The sequence below is a fragment of the Mustela lutreola genome, chromosome 10 (assembly GCF_030435805.1).
Source record: "Mustela lutreola isolate mMusLut2 chromosome 10, mMusLut2.pri, whole genome shotgun sequence".
NCBI classification, from domain to species: Eukaryota; Metazoa; Chordata; class Mammalia; order Carnivora; family Mustelidae; genus Mustela; species Mustela lutreola.
In genome coordinates, this window is record NC_081299.1 from 93,270,217 (window position 1) to 93,289,328 (window position 19,112).

Here is a 19,112-nt window from a genome sequence, read left to right on the forward strand (position 1 = left end):
AGGAAGGGGCTTTAACCCACTGAGCCACCCAGGCGCCCTGTCAAGGGTTCTCTTAGTTGGAATCCCAGGACCGAGACCTTTCCGTCGCTGGAAGGTTGCGGCTTACACACACACTAGCTGTCACAGCGCAGAAAAAAAGTGCAAAGCTGCAAGCCTTTACCTATCCAAATTCACCAACATGAACAGGTCAGGTTAGGCCTCCGCGCTACTGCCGCAAAGACACCCGGAAAAATGTGGTTACCATGACCACTTCAGAAGCCTCCCGGAAAGCCCGCTTTTACGCGTGTGTACACAGCAAGCACCGCCCAAACGAGTCCCCTAGCTCCGCAATCTGCTAGCCACTCCTGAGTGCATTCGGCGCTCGCCTCTCTGCCCTTGCGCCTGCGTACAACGCCTTCTACCCGTCGCTGCGGCCCCGATCGGGAAGTGTCAACACGGAGCTGGGTTCTCCAGTCTTCACCGATACCACTCACAGCTGATCCCGGAACCCCTAGCCAGGCCCGGGCCCAGCCGCCATGACGAACGGTGAGAGCCAATACCCAGAGTGGAGAATGGGAGTAAAGGACGAGGAGAAACGTGGCGGGCGGGGCCGGGACTGACGTGGCCATTCTCCCCGCCCCCTCCCAGCCCAGCCCCACCTTGGCCTTTCAGTGCCCCAACCCTTGTTCCCCAAACCCTTGTTCCCCAAACCCTTCCGCGGCTCCCCGGTCCAGTGCTCATCTAGAAATACCAGTGCCTTTCGTCTCCACACTCCACACGAGTCATCAGTCCTTAGGAAGAGAAAGTCTGTGCTTTCTCTTCCCCCTTCCTAAAAGTTCGTCCTAGCCCTTGCAAGACTTCTGGGCAGGGTAGTCCCAGTTGAACTATTGCTTTTGCACCAGGGAAGAGAGAGGATCCTCGTCTCAGCCCCTACGTTTTCATACTTTTCGGACTGTAGCTTCGTTGGGAGGACCAAAAAAATCCCAGAGAGTGCCAAGCCTCACACTTTTTGGAGGCGAATGTAGACCTTTAAACAAAGTTCTTGTTTTGAAAAAAAATGCCAGAAAGCTTTTTCTTGTTTGATTCTCAAGTCCTGCCTGAGAGTGATCTCATCTGGAGATCCTGGCTAGTGTTGCAGGGGTTGAGTTTAGAGACTGCCTCTTCTAAACGATGTGGCAGTTGCAACCCTGTTTATCCGACCTAATTTTCCAGACGCCTTCAAACACTTTATAGACATGATTGCCGAATTCCAGGGAGGTGCAGGAAGCAGGACTTTTATGGTTTTTAGAGTCAGCTTTACAGGAAAGAAGAGAAGGCCTCCTAGTATGATTTGAGGGGCATAGGAAGGTATTTCTTAGAAGTACCTTTTCCATAAGCCTGGCAGTAAATTTTGGCATTGTCTGCAAGAACTTATGAAAGTTAAAGAATATATTAAACTGTCATTCATCATAAGAATTGCATGTATGTGTTAATTTACCGGACCCTTTCTTATGTGACAGCTGGCTATGAGATAGTTTTACTGGAGAGAGGGAGATAGAGTGATGCGGAACTGGCAGCTACTGATTATGTAAAATAACCTTTTGAAGCTTCCTGGGCAAGTCACAGGTCTGAAGTTACTAAGCACAGTACCAGAAGGAACATCACTGGAGGAAGAAATCATCTGAGCCAGGAAATAAGAAAGCAGTCTGATACATAATAATCACTGAGTAAATTTTAGTTACCTTCCCTCCTTTTATGGTCTGAATTTTTTTTTAATTTAATTAATTTATTTATTTATTTACTTATTTGCAGTTGGGTGCTTCACTGTGCTTACATGTACAAGAAATGGCTTGTTTTACATATGCAAGAAAAAGAGCTAATTGTTCAACACTTTTTTCCACAATTGTTCTATGTTGATACCTCAGATACTTTTTTTTTTTTAACAAGAACCTGTTATTCTAGCTGAAATTTGGTTTGTAAGTAGAATATTGTGCATGAGGTGTAAGATAAGCATAGGAAAATTGTAGTTTTATGAACTCTAACTCTTGGTATTTCCAATAAAGCTTTAGTTTTTGCCTTAACATATTCTTCAACAAAGGCAGATTTGAGAGACTTGGCTAAACATCTGGCTCTCCTTTATCACATGAGTGACTGATAATAGCAACATGGGTACTTTCTTCAGCTCAGGCTCCAAGGATTCTTAAGCCTCTCTCAAACTTTTACCAACACTGACCATTTCTGGGAGACTGATTTGTGATGCACTCTTCTCAGGACTTATAGCTCTTGAAAGGGGAGGAGAGGGTGCAGTGAAATCTAAGGGGGTTGTCTCCAAGCAATTTGGGGAACAATAAAGTAACTTTGTTAGTCCCAGGATTTTGGCTCAATCTTGTCAAGTGTTGGCATTGCTAGTTGATTTTAGAATCTGGATATTATATCATTCTGTTCTCTTTGGAGTTTTCAAATGGGATCACCTGTCGCAAGCTAGACTTGTACCAAAGGTGTATGTGTGTTTTTTTTTCTTTCTGTAACAGTGTACTCCTTGGATGGGATTCTGGTGTTTGGTTTGCTCTTTGTTTGCACCTGTGCTTACTTCAAGAAGGTACCTCGTCTCAAAACCTGGCTGCTATCAGAGAAGAAGGGAGTTTGGGGTGTGTTTTACAAAGGTATAATCATCCCTGGACAGTGGGGTGCTTCTAAGTGTAGGGGGGAGGGGGATTGGCCTGCAGTGTGTTTGGTTCCACTTTTATATAAGTTTATTTTAGCATCAAGGTAATTTTAATATTCTCTGTGGGGTAAAAGCATCTAAATAAAAGCAGTTTACACTGGCCTAGAACTGTTGGAATTTCTTCCCAATGAAAAGTTTTCCTGCTTTCAGAAAAGAATATATTGGAGTCTCTTTTAAGACTGAGTTCATTGGGGCGCCTGGGTGGCTCAGTTGTTGGGCATCTGCCTCCAGCTCAGGCCATGATCCCAGCCTCCTAGGATTGAGGCTCCCTGCTTGACGGGAACCCTGCTTCTCCCTCTCCCACTCCCCCGCTTCTGTTCTCTCTCTCTCTCGTGTCTCTCTCTATCAAATAAATAAATAAAATCTTAAAAAAAAAAAAAAAAGACTGAGTTCATTAACTCAGATGCTTTTTTTACTTTTTACTTTTTATTAAGGGTATATCCTACCTACCTACATCTTTTTTCAAAATAGAACAAAATAAAAACTACAAAAAATACAAAATAAAAACAGGGTATTCACCTAGAATCTGCGGCTTATGGCTAGTATTTAAATGCATCCTTGGGTGGGTTCTTGAGAACCTTGATAGGTGTCTTCATCGTGACTAGAGATTTCAAAATACCACCTTGAAAATGAGGACTTAGATGAAAGGCAGGGTGTGATTTCTTTTCTCTTTTTACTTTTGTCTGCCAGCCGCTGTGATTGGAACCAGGCTGCACGCTGCTGTGGCAATCGCCTGTGTTGTAATGGCCTTTTACGTCCTGTTTGTAAAATGAATTCCAAAGCATCCGTCTCTTCAGCTGCCAACCAAGAGGATGAGAGTGAAGAAACTGTCCGGGGCCTGGGCCCAGCGTAAGAGAGCTCAGCTAAAATCATCAAAGTCCCCAAGATGACACCACAGCATTTGCCCCTACCATATAGGGGGGAAATTCCTCATGGTTACAAACATTATTTATACTTCAGGGGACTCCAGAAGGCCAACTTCTTTGGATCTGTGTGAATCAGTCCTCAGCAGAGAGCATATGATGTCCAGATAAATTACACCCCACAGTGATAAGATTACATACCTCCTGCATAAAAACCTGTCATCTATTCTGTTCTCCAGCTTATCATCAGGATCTTTTCAAACTGAGGCTCAGTATTCACACCTCTTGAGAAGAGAGAGAATTTTCAAGACTTTACTTTTTTTTTTTTCCACTGTTTGATTTGGATTTGGCAAATTGGTGAGGGCGGGGAGGGGTGGTGAGCTGGTGGGGTTGTCGGGGGTGGGGAACAGGAGTTACACAATGCCAAGAAAATTTTTTGGCTTTGGAAATTTCTCTTTCATATACCCATCTGGGAACATAAGAGAGAGAGGCATGGTCCTCACTGCAAAAAGAGGACAGATGAATTAAATGTACTGTGTGCTGGTAGCTCAAGAGTTTGCCAAGAAAATCCGGGCCTACATAAGATTTGGGAATTAACTGTCCATAATGAGACCAAAAAGCGGTAACTTGATAAGGAAAAATGTTCTATTTACCGATATCCCCCAAAGGAGACTTTATCCCATCAAATGGTATATGGAAAATGAATCCACTGTTGCAATTTTCCTAAAGCCTTTTTATATGCTCTGAATTACTGAGTGCTAAATAGTGTTACTCAGTCTTAAATGCCACCACTAGGGGAAAGAGAAAGTATTGAAGAAATAATTTTTAATATATTTGCAGTTAGGGTAAAAGAAATCTAGTATATAATTAATACACTAGTAAGGTCATCTAGTTTAAGAATTTATTGTGATGTTAGATGGATGTTTTGTCATGTTATCCAAGACACAACCTTACTTTGTTTGAGTCTGGATTATTATGGCAATTTTTAATTGATCACTTGTTTTTCTTGGGCAACTCTTAGTTTTCCTCATATTGGAGTACTCTCTACCTAGCTCTTGGAAATTCTTTGTATTACAAGAACATGATAAATTAAAATGAGTGAGAGAAGTTGCTGCTATTCATGGGCATGTTTGGAAAGTTCACAGAATCCACAAATAAAATGAGGGTATTTTCTAAAGTTAAGTAAAACAGATGTTTGCAATGGGGATTAATGGGCTTTTCCATGGATATGGCAATTCTTACACAAATCATTTTAGATGACTCAACATTTGAAGGGAAGACTTCTCCATTTTAAAAAAGAGAGTGTTAGTCTAATTCTTGTAAAAATCAGGCATCAACATAGGAACCAATTGAATTGTCCATTCCAGTAAAACTTGACTGTGGACAAATCAGTTGTGGTTGACCCCTGTGTGGCAGGAAATTGTCTTTTGTCTTTTCTCCGAAGAAAAGCTGCTAGAAAGTTTGGTTCTGAAATAAGCCAGTTTAGTGGTTTGAGAGTTTCTAGAGGTGTAAAAAGTCCTCAAGTAAACACTACATGTCTAATCATCTCAGAATTGTGGCTTTTTTGTCTCCAAGAATTGGCCGACAGGGTAAATCAATTTCAATGATTAGTATGTTTTCCATTGTCTCTTCTGAGGATCTTTGACGAGGGAAAGGACATCTATTGGGACAGAAAAAAAGAGTTACACCTTGTAGGTGTTTTTGGGACCTGTTGGCCAGCAGGAAGGTTACTCCCTGGAAATACAGGTTCAGCATGTTTTGCACTTGTTATTTTGTAGCTTTAATGACTTGTTTTCCAATAGGGCTAATGTCTCTAAGCTCAGTGAGGAGAGCTGCTTCGGATTTTAAACCCATTTCATTTCACAGTTCTAGGCCTTGAAACCAATTTTTACAGCCTCCCCGGTGGGTCATCTTGACATAAATTGTTATATTTTGAGATGTTTTCCTAACAGAATGTACCAAAAAGTGCACAGAATGAAGGCAACTTGCAGCAAGAAACAAATACACAGCTTATTTCATTTCTTGCCTTTATGTAAGCAGAGAAGTAGAAGGCTGTTTAACTCATTGCTTTGGTTGATGTGTCATATGTTTTTTGAGTGAAAATTGTAGAAGTTGTTCCTCTGAGGGAATGTTTTGGGGTGGAAGAAGGGGGAAAGTGATATTGCCTCAGATTCAAACTGGCATTACCGTAAGCTCTGAATGCCAGGGTGGAATGAAGTCAGCCTTTTATAGTTAAAATACAAATTTTTATTCACCATTATCTGCACAAATCCTTGAAAATAAAATTTCTTTCCCTACCATTTTTGTCCATTTTATTTGTCACATGATGAATTCATTGAACGTTGTTCAATACTCCCCTTGGTTCTACCCAAGTATACCCTTTTAGTTTACATTAGTGAATATCATTATTCCAGTTGACCCCTTGTGATGGTCACCAAATATACGATGTAGTTTAGAATTTGTGAAGGTGCAGTTTTTTTCCTTTGAGGGAGCTAATAATGTATCAGCTTATATATATAAATATATACATTACATATATATACATATATATGGATAAGTTTTGAAGCATGTTAAATAAGACAACAATACATTTTATCTACCCCTGCTATTAAAAGACAAATATTATGTTATTACCAGCCATAAACATTCAAATGAGGTAATCAGGTTAACCAGCCATGGCACATAAATGGATAGTATCCCCCTATTTGTTTATTCTAAATGTATGGTGGAACTGGCAGTTACAAATTATAAATTCACAAAATTCTGATTTATCCTACCCACACACATACCTTTTTCATTGAAGAAGGAGAAAGAAGGAACTGAGACATTAAAAGCGTGTTCCCCAGTATGAATGGAGCTAATTCGCATTATATAAACACTACTTTTTTTTCACTACTTATTCTGGAGTTTGAAAGTTAGACATGCTGTAATGGATGTGAAAGTTAAGTGAAGGTTCAGCAATATGAATGCCATAGATAGCGTCAAGTTCCCGGTAACAAGGGGGCTCTTGTAAATGCCAGGGATATGCCTTCTTACTTTTACTCATTTCACAGTATCCTGACTCCCAAGACATTGGATTTAAACAATCTATTCCCACCTTTCTCTTTGCTAAAGTGGTGTTTTCCTTTTCCCCAGGGTGGGGGGGGGGGGGGAGTAGCTCTTGGAGAAGCTGATACTGGTTAGTGACCAGGATTTGCCTTTCCACGGGAAAGCATTAGGTCACCTATAAACCCCCTACACTGAATCATCTTATATTCAGAACCTGAATCAAAGACTTGGGTCAAAGACCGAAGGAAAGCTACATATACGGATATAAGCACGTACCTGCACAAAGATCTTAAGACCATCACAATTTAGTATTGTGGGAACTTGTCCGGTTTTTCTCTGGGACCCGGGTTCCCCTCCGGGCCACGCGGGGGCAGCAAAACGCACACCGAGGGAAAGGCTAAACTCAGTGGTTCCTCCCATAATCCTCCGAGGCCGGAGGGGGGCGGAGAGATTTAAAAGAGGGTGAGAGTTCCGGTTCCTTCCCGGAGGGAGCACGGCTTGGGGACCGGGTGGATTGTGTGTTTTTACGGTGCTGCGTGGATGGCGCGTGTGGGCTGAGTGAATGGACGCGCGAATGCGTGAGTGTGCGCATGAGGCGTGCAAGACGAGTGTGAGCGCCCTTCCCTGAGCCCCTCCCCCCGCCTACACCTTGATCTTATTTGATCGGGTTGAGACCGTAGCCCCGCCGGGCCAACCCGAGATGAAAAGCTCTCCTCCTGCGAAGCCCCGTCCTCGGGGCTGTGTGCAGCGAGGCCCCTTGGGCGGCGGCAACGCCGCGGTCCCGGAGCTGGTCTTAACGGGGCCCGGCGCTCAGAAGTGATGAATTGATCAGATAGACGAGGCCGGGCTTGTCTCGGGCCGCTGATTATCGAGGCGATTCTGATCTGAGCCCGGCCCCGGAGCGTGATCGCCCGTGGCTTTGGGGCTAAACGTTAAAAGGCGGTGGCGGGGCCCGGCGCTGGGGGCTGAGGCGGGGGTGAAGGAGCTATCGCCCGACCTTCCCGGGAGCGGGAAGGCCACGGACGCCTTGTTTGGTGCTGCAGTGCTTTTCCCTAGTCCCTTTCCTTTTTTCCTTTAGGCCCGACGTGTGATGACTCTTTGTATGGTACTAACACTGGTGGCCCCCTGTACAGTGTATGCCGCTTAAGGTTATACATATATATATCTCCATAAGGGAACTTGGAGAGCTTATAAAAAGATTCCGAGGACACCCCCCCCCCCGATTTACTAAATTAGAATTATTAAAGAGGTCCACGAGTCTATATTTTTAAGACTCGGTTTATGGGTCACGATAATACATTTTTTAATACTCAGTATCGACCTGTATGAGATGATTAGCTAGAGAGTCACCCCTCTCTGCCCCTTTCAGCCATTCTAAATAATGAGAACTGAAACTTGATATTGCCACTTAGCAGCAAATGTTCTGAATACGTTGGAGTATCTCTGTGGAAGAGGAGCCGCGATAGTTCAATGGAACTTAAGGACCCTGTACCTGAGTAACAGGAAGAAATTCATATCTGAATTATTCAACAATGCATATGTTGTCCAAACTTAGAAATGGGAATTGACCCTACAATCTTCTGAAAGTTCTGCCATTTCTTGTCCAATCTAACAGCAGGTTCCCCTGAGTAACTTAAAATTTTAGAAACCACATTAATGTGGTTAATGTTTTTAGATAACCTTCAAACCCAAGCACCAGGTTGTTGAACCACATTTATAATAATCAGGGGCTGTATTTCACAGCATAAACTGACAAAAGGGAATTGACTCCCAGGCAAAAAGCAGAATTAGAGAATGAACAGTAGCAAGGAGCCAGGTCTAGGAAGATGGAACCCTTATGGAAAAGTAGAGCTCAGCAGATGACTAAATCCGGAAGGTCTGAAATACGTTAAGTGTGACCTCAGCGTAAATGTTAATGCTACACAGAGTTACCAGAATTATGGTGTGGTAAGCTCATTAAGAGAATGGGCTATGTCCCTGACACTTAGCTCAGTGGCTGACATACAAGTTTGCCAGAAATGTTGATATATCTATGTTTGGAATGAGCCCAGTTTATAAAATATAAATACCTGTCCCCTGCCAAAAACAGTGTTTTCTTTTTCTTAGACTCCATACCCAGCCTTATGTGGGGCCTGAACTCATGATCCCAAGACCCAAGACCCAAGCTGAGATTAACAGATAATTAATCAACTGAGCCTTGAAGGCACCCCATATGCTGTTTTGTTCTAGATCCTTAGCTTTTCAGCAAGATGACTTAACAAATTGCAAAAATGTCCAATAGGACTAGTTTCTAAAGTTGGGAAACTTCCACATTTTAAGAGCTGTCAAGTAGCAACTCTTTAGTCCATGGGTAACACACTTCAGGCTTCATCCAGCACAAATCTATTTAATGGAGATGGGCAGCAGATGTTCCACTATGATTAATTAGTCCAGGGGCCTGTTAACATTAGGTAGAGAAGAAGCCACCATCAGTCTTTCGGGAGTAGCCTCCATTGGTGGCTGCAGTGTGAGGGGACACTGTGGAGAAAAGAGAACAGGGGGTAGGCTGTGAATTTCAAATCCTTTGCCTTTTCTGGGAACCTGTAATCACCCACACATTTCTGGGTGCTGTGGAGAAGGTTCTTCAGTAGGTGGGGAAACTGACCTATAGAGAGGACTAATGGGAGACAGCTGTAGGTCTTCCACTCCCAGGTTTCTGCCCTTTCCTACAATTTTGTCCCTTAGAACTAAGCCTGTTAAAAGCTCTTGAAAAATGGAATTCATTTCCTAGCTTTTAGGCAGTATGTCCTCTGGTATTAGTCTAATAATGTGCCAGCTTAGTCACTACTACTCCAAGACCTTCAGTTATCCCTGAAGTTCCCTAATGACCAATCACCTCAACTCCCTGATTCCTGGGTCAATTTAAAAAAATTCTGGTACCACCCCTCTGCCCATCCAGTCTTCTAACCCTTACCTATGGATCCCTGGATGCTGTGGATAGACTCCTTCTTAGGGTTGATCCAGTATCTGATGTTAGACCGGGAAGTGATGGAAGGTGGTGGAGGAGGGGGTAAAAGTTCTCCAGGGAATTGGGTCTTGATGATTCTAGAAGATGGTATGGGGAAGAACAAGGGAGAGTGAAATCAATCAGAAGAAGAAAGGTGAGGAGGGAATAAGAGTTGCATGCAGCCTCAAAAATAATGCAGCCAAAGACCCTTTTTGCCCTCTAGGAATTAACTGAAGATTTTGTTTGTTTATACAGATGAGCACAATGCTGGAGGATCTCTATTCCTTTTAGTAAATAAAAATACAGAAATTGCATTATAGATATAGATGTAAAAAGCACAGGAATAGGTCTACAAATGAGTATCTACTGATTATTTCTATTTCCCAGATGACGATTTACCTTACAAGACTGGATGGCATTGTCCTTAGGGTGGAGAGGCTCTGCCTCCACCACTTACCCATGGGTATCCTGGGTAGTCTCCTGGTGTAAGAGTATCTCACTTTTGTTCTTGAATGTCCCTGTGTGGTGGTTGTACAAGGCTGCTAAGCGAAAATCCAGGTCATCCTTTGGTATCTACAGAGAAAGTCAGTCACCTCAGGGTTAGCTTGCTACCTCTACCCCAACTCTAGTCAGGTTCTCTTGGGCCCTACTTTTTCCCCAGAAGCAGAATGAACCCCTTTGGGGCCTGAGGTCCACCAACTCCTTACATACCAAGGACACTTTAACTCTTGTCAATATAGAATTATGTCATGCTTAGGTCTAATGAGGGGTGAGCTCTCACAGGAGCTATGGACATCTTATTGTCCTTCACTTGGGCTTACTGGGCCTTACCTCATTTCTGGTTATAATCAGAAGAGTGAAAAGTCTGGTGAGAAAATGATTTGCTCCAGATAATCAACTGGACAAAACACAAGCCTTCCAACTTCACAGAGGCCAGATAAATTAGTGTTAGGTTTTAGATTTGGTAGGACCTTGGACTGGGGACAAAGTAAAGATGCTGATGCCATGAAGGACAGATGACCTTTCAAAAAAGAGATTCATGAGTCTTACGCAGATGTAAAGAGAAATAGCATTTCAATGCTATAGGTACCTCAGGATCAAAAAAATAAACATCCCGCCTCATGGAGGTGATTGTGGGAGTTGAGCTGAGCCGACTCCAGGGTTCCTGTTGCTGAGCAAGGTGAGCTGGGTTCTTATATGGCAGTTTCTGCAAGAGAGAAACCACACGCAGGACCTGGTTACAGGAGGCCTTGCTGATGTGATAGTTTCAGTGACATCCATCTCCTTATTCCAGCCTATTTTAACTGAACCTCAGGGGGATATCTTCAAAGGGAAGAATGATACGAAGCAAAACTCCCAGGCGCTTGATGCTCCTAAGTTTTCAACCTTAGAACTGACAGAAGTAGGCCAGGAATACAGGCAAAGGGGTGGAGTGGGACGGGGTCAAGAGCGTGGAGAAGATAAGAAAGACGATGATCTCAGGTTTAGACATACTGAGTTTGAAGAAAAGATACGTTGTCCAAATGCAGTCAACAGGTGGAAAATGGGAAGTGTGAAACTCGGAGCTCGGAACAAGTAATAGGGGTATGGAGGTCATCTACATGAAGTAGTGGCTGATGCCTACAAAAAGAGGGGTGTCCAAAAGGGCTCATGATTGCACAATATTATAATGGGGAGAGGGGAGGAGAGAGGACGCTAAGGTAGTCAGAGTCAAAAGAATCGGGAGAGTGCAGTGTCTAATCGGGAAGAGAAAAAGATTGCAGTAAGCAGGGATGAGTCGTTGTGGCTGCAGAAGTGTCATAGAAAAAGTACACTGAATAGTCAGTCTTCTAAATAGAACCGGATAAGCATGAATGTGAAAAGTATGTAACTGATTTTGCCAGTTAATGTAAAAATGCCATATTGTTAACTATACAGAAATAAATGCCAGTTAATGTAAAAATGCCATATTGTACCTAGCACCGCAACCCAATACTTGGTGTTCAAAAACTAAATACTGTTTGAATAATGACTGCGAGTACAGTTTCAACCTAGTTGAGATCAAATTCAACCTATCCTGTGTTGGAACCCCCTTCCCTTCTATATAGGGCAGTGCTGTGTAACTCAGGTCAGTTAGACATTAATTGGATAGTATGTATCAGACAGTGTGCTATCACCAAAAAGATTACAAATGAAACAAGGAAACTACAAATATATGATGCAGGCATAGGCAGTTCTCCCATTCCTTAAAGACTACATAAGCCTCAAATGTCCTCATTCAGCAGAAGAATGAGACTGTCTTTCATTGAGAAAGTCAAGACTGTCAAGCATGAATACCATCCACACATCCAGTGTCCTTCCATCTCAAAGAAAGGGGTGTACCTTTAACTCCAGGATAACCCTTATGAATGAAAAAAGTTAGTCCATTCAAATGGAAGCAAAAAAAAAAAAAAAAGAGGTAGCAATACTCAGACAAAATAAACTTTAGAACAAGACTGTAGCAAGAGTCAAATAAGGGCATTTCATAATGATAGAGGCATCAATCCAATAAGAGGATATCATAATTGTGAATAGCTATGCACCCCAAATAGAAGCACCTAAATACATAAAGCAAATATAAATAGACATAAAGGAAGAACTGACAGTAATATACCAATACTAGGGGACTTTAATATCCACTTGTATCAATGGATAAACCATCCAGACAGAAAATCAAGAAGGAATTGATTGCTTTGAACAATACGTTAGATCGGATGGACACAACAGATATATACATTCCATCCAAAGCACCAGAATACACATTCTTTTCCAGAATACATGGAGCATTGTCTAGGAGATATCACATGTCAGACCACAAAACAAGTCTCAATAAATTTAAGAAGACTGAAATCACAAATTTAAGAAGACTGAAATCACATCAAGCAACTTTTCCAACCACATGGTATGAAACCAGAAATCAATTAGGAGAAAAAAACCCTGGAAAACAAAAACACATGGAGGTTAGACAACATGCTACTGAGCAACCAATGGGTCAACCAAGAAATCTGAGGAAATAGAGAAATACAGAGAAAATGAAAATGAAAATACAACTGTCTGTCCTAAGTCTTAGAGTTCTAAGAGGAAGTTTTATAGTGATACAGGCCTACCTCAAGAAACAAGAAAAATCTCAAACAATCTAATCTTATATCTAAAGAAACTGGAAAAAAAGAACAAACAAAGCCTAATGAAGAGTCAACAAAGTCAGTAGAAGGAAGGAGATAATAAAGATCTGAGCAGAAATAAATGAAAGACTACACACACACATATACAAAGATCCAGGAAACCAAATGAAACCAAGAGCTGGTTCTTGGGAAACATAAAACTGATAAACCTTTACCTCAACTTATCAGGAAAAAAAGGGAGAGAGAGTGCACAAGGAATTAAATAAAATTAGAAATGAAGGAGAAACAATAACCAACATCACAGAAACACAAAGAATTATAACAAAATACTATGAAAATTATATGCCAACAAATTGGACGATCTAGAAAAATGGATAAATTCCTGGAAACATAGAATCTTCCAAAACTAAATCAAGAAGAGATAGAAAATTTGAACAGACCAATTACTAGTAACAAAATTGAAATGGTAATTCACAAAACTCCCAACAAACAAAAGTGCAGGACCAGATAGCTTCACAAACAAATTCTACCAAACATTTAAGGAAGACTTAATACCTATTGTTTTCAAACTATTCCAAAAAATAGAAGAGGAAGGATAAAAATATTATCATCTCAATAGATGCAGAAAAAGTATTTGACAAAATACAACATCTGTTTATTATTAAAAATCGCAATAAGTAGGTTTAGAGGGAATGTACCTCAACATGATAAAGGTAAATATGAAAATCCACAGTTAACATTAATTTCAATGGTGACAACTGAAAGATTTTCTTCCAAGTTCAGGAACAAAACAAGGATGCCCACAATCACCACTTTTATTCAACATAGTATTGGAAGTCTTAGCTACAGAAACCAGACAGGAAAAAGGAGTAACAGGTATCCAAATTGTTAAGAAAGAAGTAAAACCCTCACTATTTGCACATGACACAATATTATATATATAGAAAACCCCATAAAATACCAAAAAACTGTTACAGTTAATAAATGAATTCCCTAAAGTTACAGAATACAAAATTAATATAAAGAAATCTGTTGGGGTGCCTGGGTGGCTCAGTGGGTAAGCCTCTGCCTTTGACTCGGGTCATGATCTCAGGATCCTGGGATTGAGCTTCCCCCCAACCCCCACCTGCCTCTCTGCCTACTTGTGATCTCTCTCTGTGTGTCAAATAAATAAAATCAAATCTTAAAAAAAGAAAAGAATCACATTTACAATTGCACCAAAAATAATAAAAAATCTAGGAATAAATTTAACCAAGGCAGTGAAAGACTGAAAATTATAAGACACTGATGAAAGAATTGAAGACAGTACAAATGGAAAGATATATCATGCTCATGGATTGGAAAAATTAATGTTGTTAAAATGTCCATACTACCGGAAGCAATCTACAGATTCAGTGCAATCCCCATCAAAATGCCAATAGCATTTTTCACAGGACTAGAAAAAAGTAATCCTAAAATTTATGGAATCACAAAAGATTCTGAATATCAAAGCAATCTTGAGAAAGAACAAAGCTGGAGGTACCACAATCCTAGATTTCAAGATATACTACAAAGTTATAGTAATCAAAACAATATGTTATGTGGGGCATCTGGCTGACTTGCTTGGAAAAGCATGCATCTCTTGATTTGGGGGTCATGAGCTTGACCCCTACATTGGGTGTAGAGATTGCTAAAACAAATACATAAACTTAAAAAAAAACCAAAAACCAATACAGTACTGGCACAAAATGAGAAACATAGAACAGTGGAATAGGATAGAGAGCCAAGAAATAAATCCATGCTTACTTATATGGTCAATTAATCTATGAAAATGGACGCAAGAATATACAATGAGGAAAAGACAGCTTCTTTGATAAATGGTGCTGGGAAAACTGGGCAGCTACATGCAAAACAATGAAACTGGCCACTATCTTACACTATACACAAAAATAAAATGAAAGTGGATTAAAAACCTAAATGTGAGAACTGAAACTGTAAAGATTCTAAAAGAAAAAACAGGCAGTAATTTCTTAAGATGTTAGCCTTATCAACATATTTATGGATATATCTTCTCAGGGAAGGGAAAAAAAAGCAAAAATAAACTATTGGGATTACACCAAAATAAAAAGTTCTCGCACCAAGAAAGCCATTAACAAAATGAAAAGACAATCTAGTGAAAGGAAGAAGATATTTGCAAATGCTGTATCTGATAAGGAATTAGTATCCAAAATACATCAAGAACTTATACAACTCAACACCAAAAACCCCAATCTGATTAAAAAATGGGCAGAGGACCTGTGTTGACATTTTTCCAAAGAGGACATAGAAATGGCTGACAGACACATAAAAAAGATGCTCAACATCACTGATCATCAGGGAAATGCAAACCAAAACCACAATGAAATATCATCTCACACCAGTCAGAATGGCTAGTATCAAAAAGACAAGAAATAACAAGTGTTGGTGGAGATGTAGAGAAAAGGGAACATGTAAATTGGTGCAGCCATTGGGGAAACAGTATAGAGGCTCCTGAAAAAATTAAAAATAGAAATGCCACATGATCCAGTAATTCCACTACTAGGTATTTGCCTAAAGAAAATGAAAACACTAATTCAAAAAGACATATGTACTATATTTACTGCAGCATTATTTACAGTAGCCAAGATATGAAAGCAACAAAAGTACCCATTGATAGATGAATGGATTAAGAAAATGTGATATCTCTATATATCTATATATAGCTTCATTCTTTATCTGTTTATTTATCTATCTATACACAATGGAATATTACTCAGCCATAAAAAAGAAAAATCTTGCCATTTTCAACAACATGGATGGAGGTAGAGGGTATTTGGCTAAGTGAAATAACACAAATAGAGTCCGATACTGTATTATTTCACTTATATGTGGAGCCTGAAAAGCAAAGCAAAACAAACAAAAGCAGAAACAGACCCATAAATGCAGAAAACAAACTAACAATTGCCAGAAGGAAGGTGGGTGGAGATCTGGGTGAAACAGGTGAAGAAATTAAGAGATACAAACTTCCAGTAAGTCATGGGCATGAAAGGTGCAGCATAGGAGAGAGTGTCAATGCTACTGTCATAACGTCGTATGGTGACAGGTGTTGACTACACTTACTGTGGGAACACTGAGTAATTTATAGGATTGTCAGATAGCTATGTTGTACACCTGAAATGAAGAGAACACTGAAAGTCAACTATACTTCCAAACTAATAATAAAAAAGAATAACCTTTCTTCCTTGAACCTAGCCTTTCCCTGCACTTCAGAGACCGGCACCATCCTGGTGTCCATCCCCTATACCCAGCTTCTCTTTCATTTCTTTATCACTGCCTAGCTACCACTCTTTCACCTTGCCTGCAGATCTAGACTTCTTCAAGAGTCAACATTTACTATCTTCACTTCCTCCCTCTTTCCATGCCCTCTTTAGCCACCACAGCCTGGCCTCCTTCTCAAGCAAGCCCTGAAACTACTCTTGCTGGTGACCAATGCTCTTTATCTTTAACTAGGTTAGGTGGGTCCTTTCCAGATGTCTGCATTTTTCTGGCACCATGATTCTGATTCTCTCAAATGTTTTCTCCATGCTCTGTGGGTCCAGCTCTTCCTGGCTGTCCTCCTGCCTCTAACTGTTACTGCTCAACCCCCTTGTCAGCTCTACTTTCCCCCTCTGCTCCCTTAGACAGTGCCTTCTTCAGGGGTTTCGTTTTTGTTTTTCATATTCTCACCTTCACTGGATGAGCTCATTCCGTCCTCTGGGTTAAATCACCACATGGGTACTGTGGCTTCTAGATATATATTTTCAACCTAGAATTCTCAACCATGTTGCCCACTATTCATCTTCACTTAAATGTCCCACGGGCACACAAAAGCAACATCTACAAAACTGATCTGCACATCTTTCTCTCCAAACCTGCTTCCCCTGGATGACTCATTCAGTAAATGGTATCAATTAAGCCTTCGGACACCTAAGAGCTATCCTAGACTTCCCTTCTCGTGGGCCCATATCCAGCCACAAAGTTACATCAGTCTTACCCTTGGCAACTTTTTCACATCTGCGCCTCATTGTCATCCCCTGATTTAGACCTGTTATTCCTCCTGGAGACTGCTGCCTTCTGAGGCTCTTTCCTCCTTGCTAATTCTTCTTGTCCCCACTCCCATTCTATCCAAACTACACCACTTTGTTTTCTAAAACACCCATTGACCGTGTCACTCTAGTGCTTAAAATCCTGATGTGATTCCCCAGAACCTCCAGGATGGAATCCTAGCTCACAAGCAGCGTTGGTGGTATAGTGGTGAGCATAGCTGCCTTCCTAGCTCACAAGCATGGTGTACACGGCACACCCAGTCCAAGTAGGTGACTCCAGCTCCTGCTCTCTCCCCTCCTCCATCTCACATTGATGCTCCAGCCACTCTGGACTCTTTGGCCCCAAGCAGGCCATCTTTCTCTCCTTTCCATGGACGTGCACCTGCTGCCCCCGTGCCTTTAATGTCTGGTTCTTCTTTGCTTTTTTCTAATTCACATTCCACCTTCTCCCTCACCCTAGTCCAGCTCACTCATATTTGGGTGTGAAAACTCACCTGTTCTGAGCAGCTTTCTTTAAGCCTCCAGTTCTCCTAACACAAAATATGACACAGAGTATAACTCATGTGCTGTTGTGCGAGCATTTTCGCTGCTGCTGCTGTTGTCAGCTTTTCTACTAGTTTCTCTAAAGCAGGAGCCATATTTCACTCACCTACACATCCTCAGTGTTGAGCAGAATGCCAGCGTATAGTAAATGATAAATGTTGAATAAACGAAAGGAAGCTCCTTGATTCTGTTATCAAGCCACAACTACTATCAAATTAATCTTACTTTGAACCATTTCAAGCTTTCCAAATACTTCTGCCAGAAAAAGATTATTTAAATTCCTCAAATCACTGACACACATACAAAAATACATTCCAGCATTAACCAAAAGACAGAGATGGTGTGAGGGCAGATGTACAAAGCATGGCCTGGTGGCTTCCAGGGCACTCTCTCCCACTCCATATCTCATATCTCTTCAGAGAACAGGTTTCCAAACAGAGCAAAGGGTGGCTTGGTGGGACCCGGGCCTGATTATCCACATTATACCAAGCACTCCTCTGGGCAACGAAAGCCCCTTGTTCCTCTGGGCTAGAGCTCTACTTCCCTCTCCTCAAAAGCATCTCTGAAACGTTAGCAGATCTGAACGTGGAGCCAAGAGGCAGGCAGAAAACAAACTTCTCCGATACCTTACTCAGTGTCCTCACCAGAGTGCTTTAAGTTACCATCCCTGCTCATCACACCAACAGAAAGAAGAGTGCCATCGCCCTCGGTGGGAATCTACGCAAGAAATCACAGTACCTTGGAAGCCCGGAGTTTTCCCAGGTAGGTCTCATCGTTATCCAACGTAGGGTGCTGGAAAGGGTCTCGGGTGAAAGGCATGGTAAAATGCGGAGTGAGAAGCTGGTGTGAAGGATGGAAAGCTCGCGCAGCCGCACACAACGCACGCGGAGGATCCCGGTTCCCAATTGTTTGGAACGCCCACTTCCGGTTGCCAGGCAACTCTCCCGCCATCTGTGACTGAGGTGCATTCCCTTCGAGGAGGGCGCCACCTGGCGGTCCGGCGCGGGAGAACCCTCCGGAGGAAGCTCTGGGGAAGGCAGAGGGGAAAGCGCCACCGAGCGTACCGGGGAGCCCTGCATTTGCACTTGGGAGCCTTAGTTGAAAAACGTCGGCATCCCGCCTTGCAAAAGACTTCAGTTAAGTAAAGAAGTCCTGAAAGATGACCCAGGAATTTCCTTCTCCCTCACATCTAACGAAAGAATTTTTCAAAGCAATGAGAGAATGAAGATGTTAAGAGACGGAAGAGCCCAAGTGTCGTGCTTGGAAAATTTCAGGCTAACGCAAACCCTCCTTGCTTAAGTCTTAAGGCTTCGCATAGAGCCGGTTGTAAAGGCACGGGTGGATTTGGCGGGATGGAAGTAAGATCTGCAGAAGCGGCTGTTGCAGTAGGTAACATCTACCCGGGCCACTCTTCCGGGGGGCTGTAACTTCTGGAGGTGAGACGGCGCCTCAATCTTCCTTCTATCGCTGCACACAAAGGAGGTGCACAATAAGTATTGTCGAACGCCACGTCTGCAAAATTAGAGATGCTCATAAATGGCCCATGACCCGAAAGAGCAATGGAAAACGTGAATTTGGTGGCGTTGGCCTGTAGGATGTTTCTACTGCGTTCTTTACACGACCCCGGCCCGCCTGTTGGGCCGGTTGCAGACCCCGGGCGCGCGCAATCTCACGCGGCGCGCGCCAGCGGCGGCGGCTGCCATGGCGACCGGCAGGTGAGCGGCAGAGGAGCGCGTGGTCCCTGACCCACCCGCGCGGAGGGAAAGA

General features: G+C 42.1%; 2 protein-coding genes and 1 non-coding gene across 3 annotated transcripts; 2 read left to right on the forward strand and 1 right to left on the reverse strand.

The window, feature by feature from the left end:
• Positions 1–366: 366 nt before the first annotated feature.
• TMEM167B (transmembrane protein 167B) lies at positions 367–5,846 on the forward strand. The gene is made up of 3 exons (XM_059137997.1): positions 367–525; positions 2,490–2,621; positions 3,374–5,846. The coding sequence occupies exons 1-3, from the start codon at positions 516–518 to the stop codon at positions 3,454–3,456; spliced, it is 225 nt and encodes a 74-aa protein (XP_058993980.1). The 5' UTR covers positions 367–515; the 3' UTR covers positions 3,457–5,846.
• A 1,225-nt stretch (positions 5,847–7,071) lies between these two features.
• LOC131810720 (small Cajal body-specific RNA 2) lies at positions 7,072–7,482 on the forward strand. Its single transcript, XR_009345698.1, has one exon. It is a non-coding gene; the product is annotated as a small Cajal body-specific RNA 2 (non-coding RNA).
• Positions 7,483–8,964: 1,482 nt separating this feature from the next.
• CFAP276 (cilia and flagella associated protein 276) lies at positions 8,965–18,267 on the reverse strand. Its single transcript, XM_059137995.1, has 5 exons — positions 18,084–18,267; positions 10,671–10,787; positions 10,038–10,153; positions 9,548–9,678; positions 8,965–9,111 (listed from the first exon to the last, which is right to left on the reverse strand). Exons 1-5 carry the CDS (start codon positions 18,162–18,164, stop codon positions 9,041–9,043), a joined length of 516 nt encoding a protein of 171 aa, XP_058993978.1. The 5' UTR covers positions 18,165–18,267; the 3' UTR covers positions 8,965–9,040.
• Positions 18,268–19,112: the final 845 nt, after the last annotated feature.

Coding starts and splice junctions, on each gene's coding strand:
- TMEM167B (XM_059137997.1), top strand. Junction 2,622..3,373: donor TTGGGGTGTGTTTTACAAAG/GTATAATCATCC, acceptor TTTGTCTGCCAG/CCGCTGTGATTGGAACCAGG.
- CFAP276 (XM_059137995.1), bottom strand. CDS start 18,164: ATGCCTTTCACCCGAGACCCTTTCCAGCACCCTACGTTGGATAACGAT. Junction 10,788..18,083: donor GAAAACTCCGGGCTTCCAAG/GTACTGTGATTT, acceptor TCTCTCTTGCAG/AAACTGCCATATAAGAACCC. Junction 10,154..10,670: donor TTTATTTTTTTGATCCTGAG/GTACCTATAGCA, acceptor CTTTCTCTGTAG/ATACCAAAGGATGACCTGGA.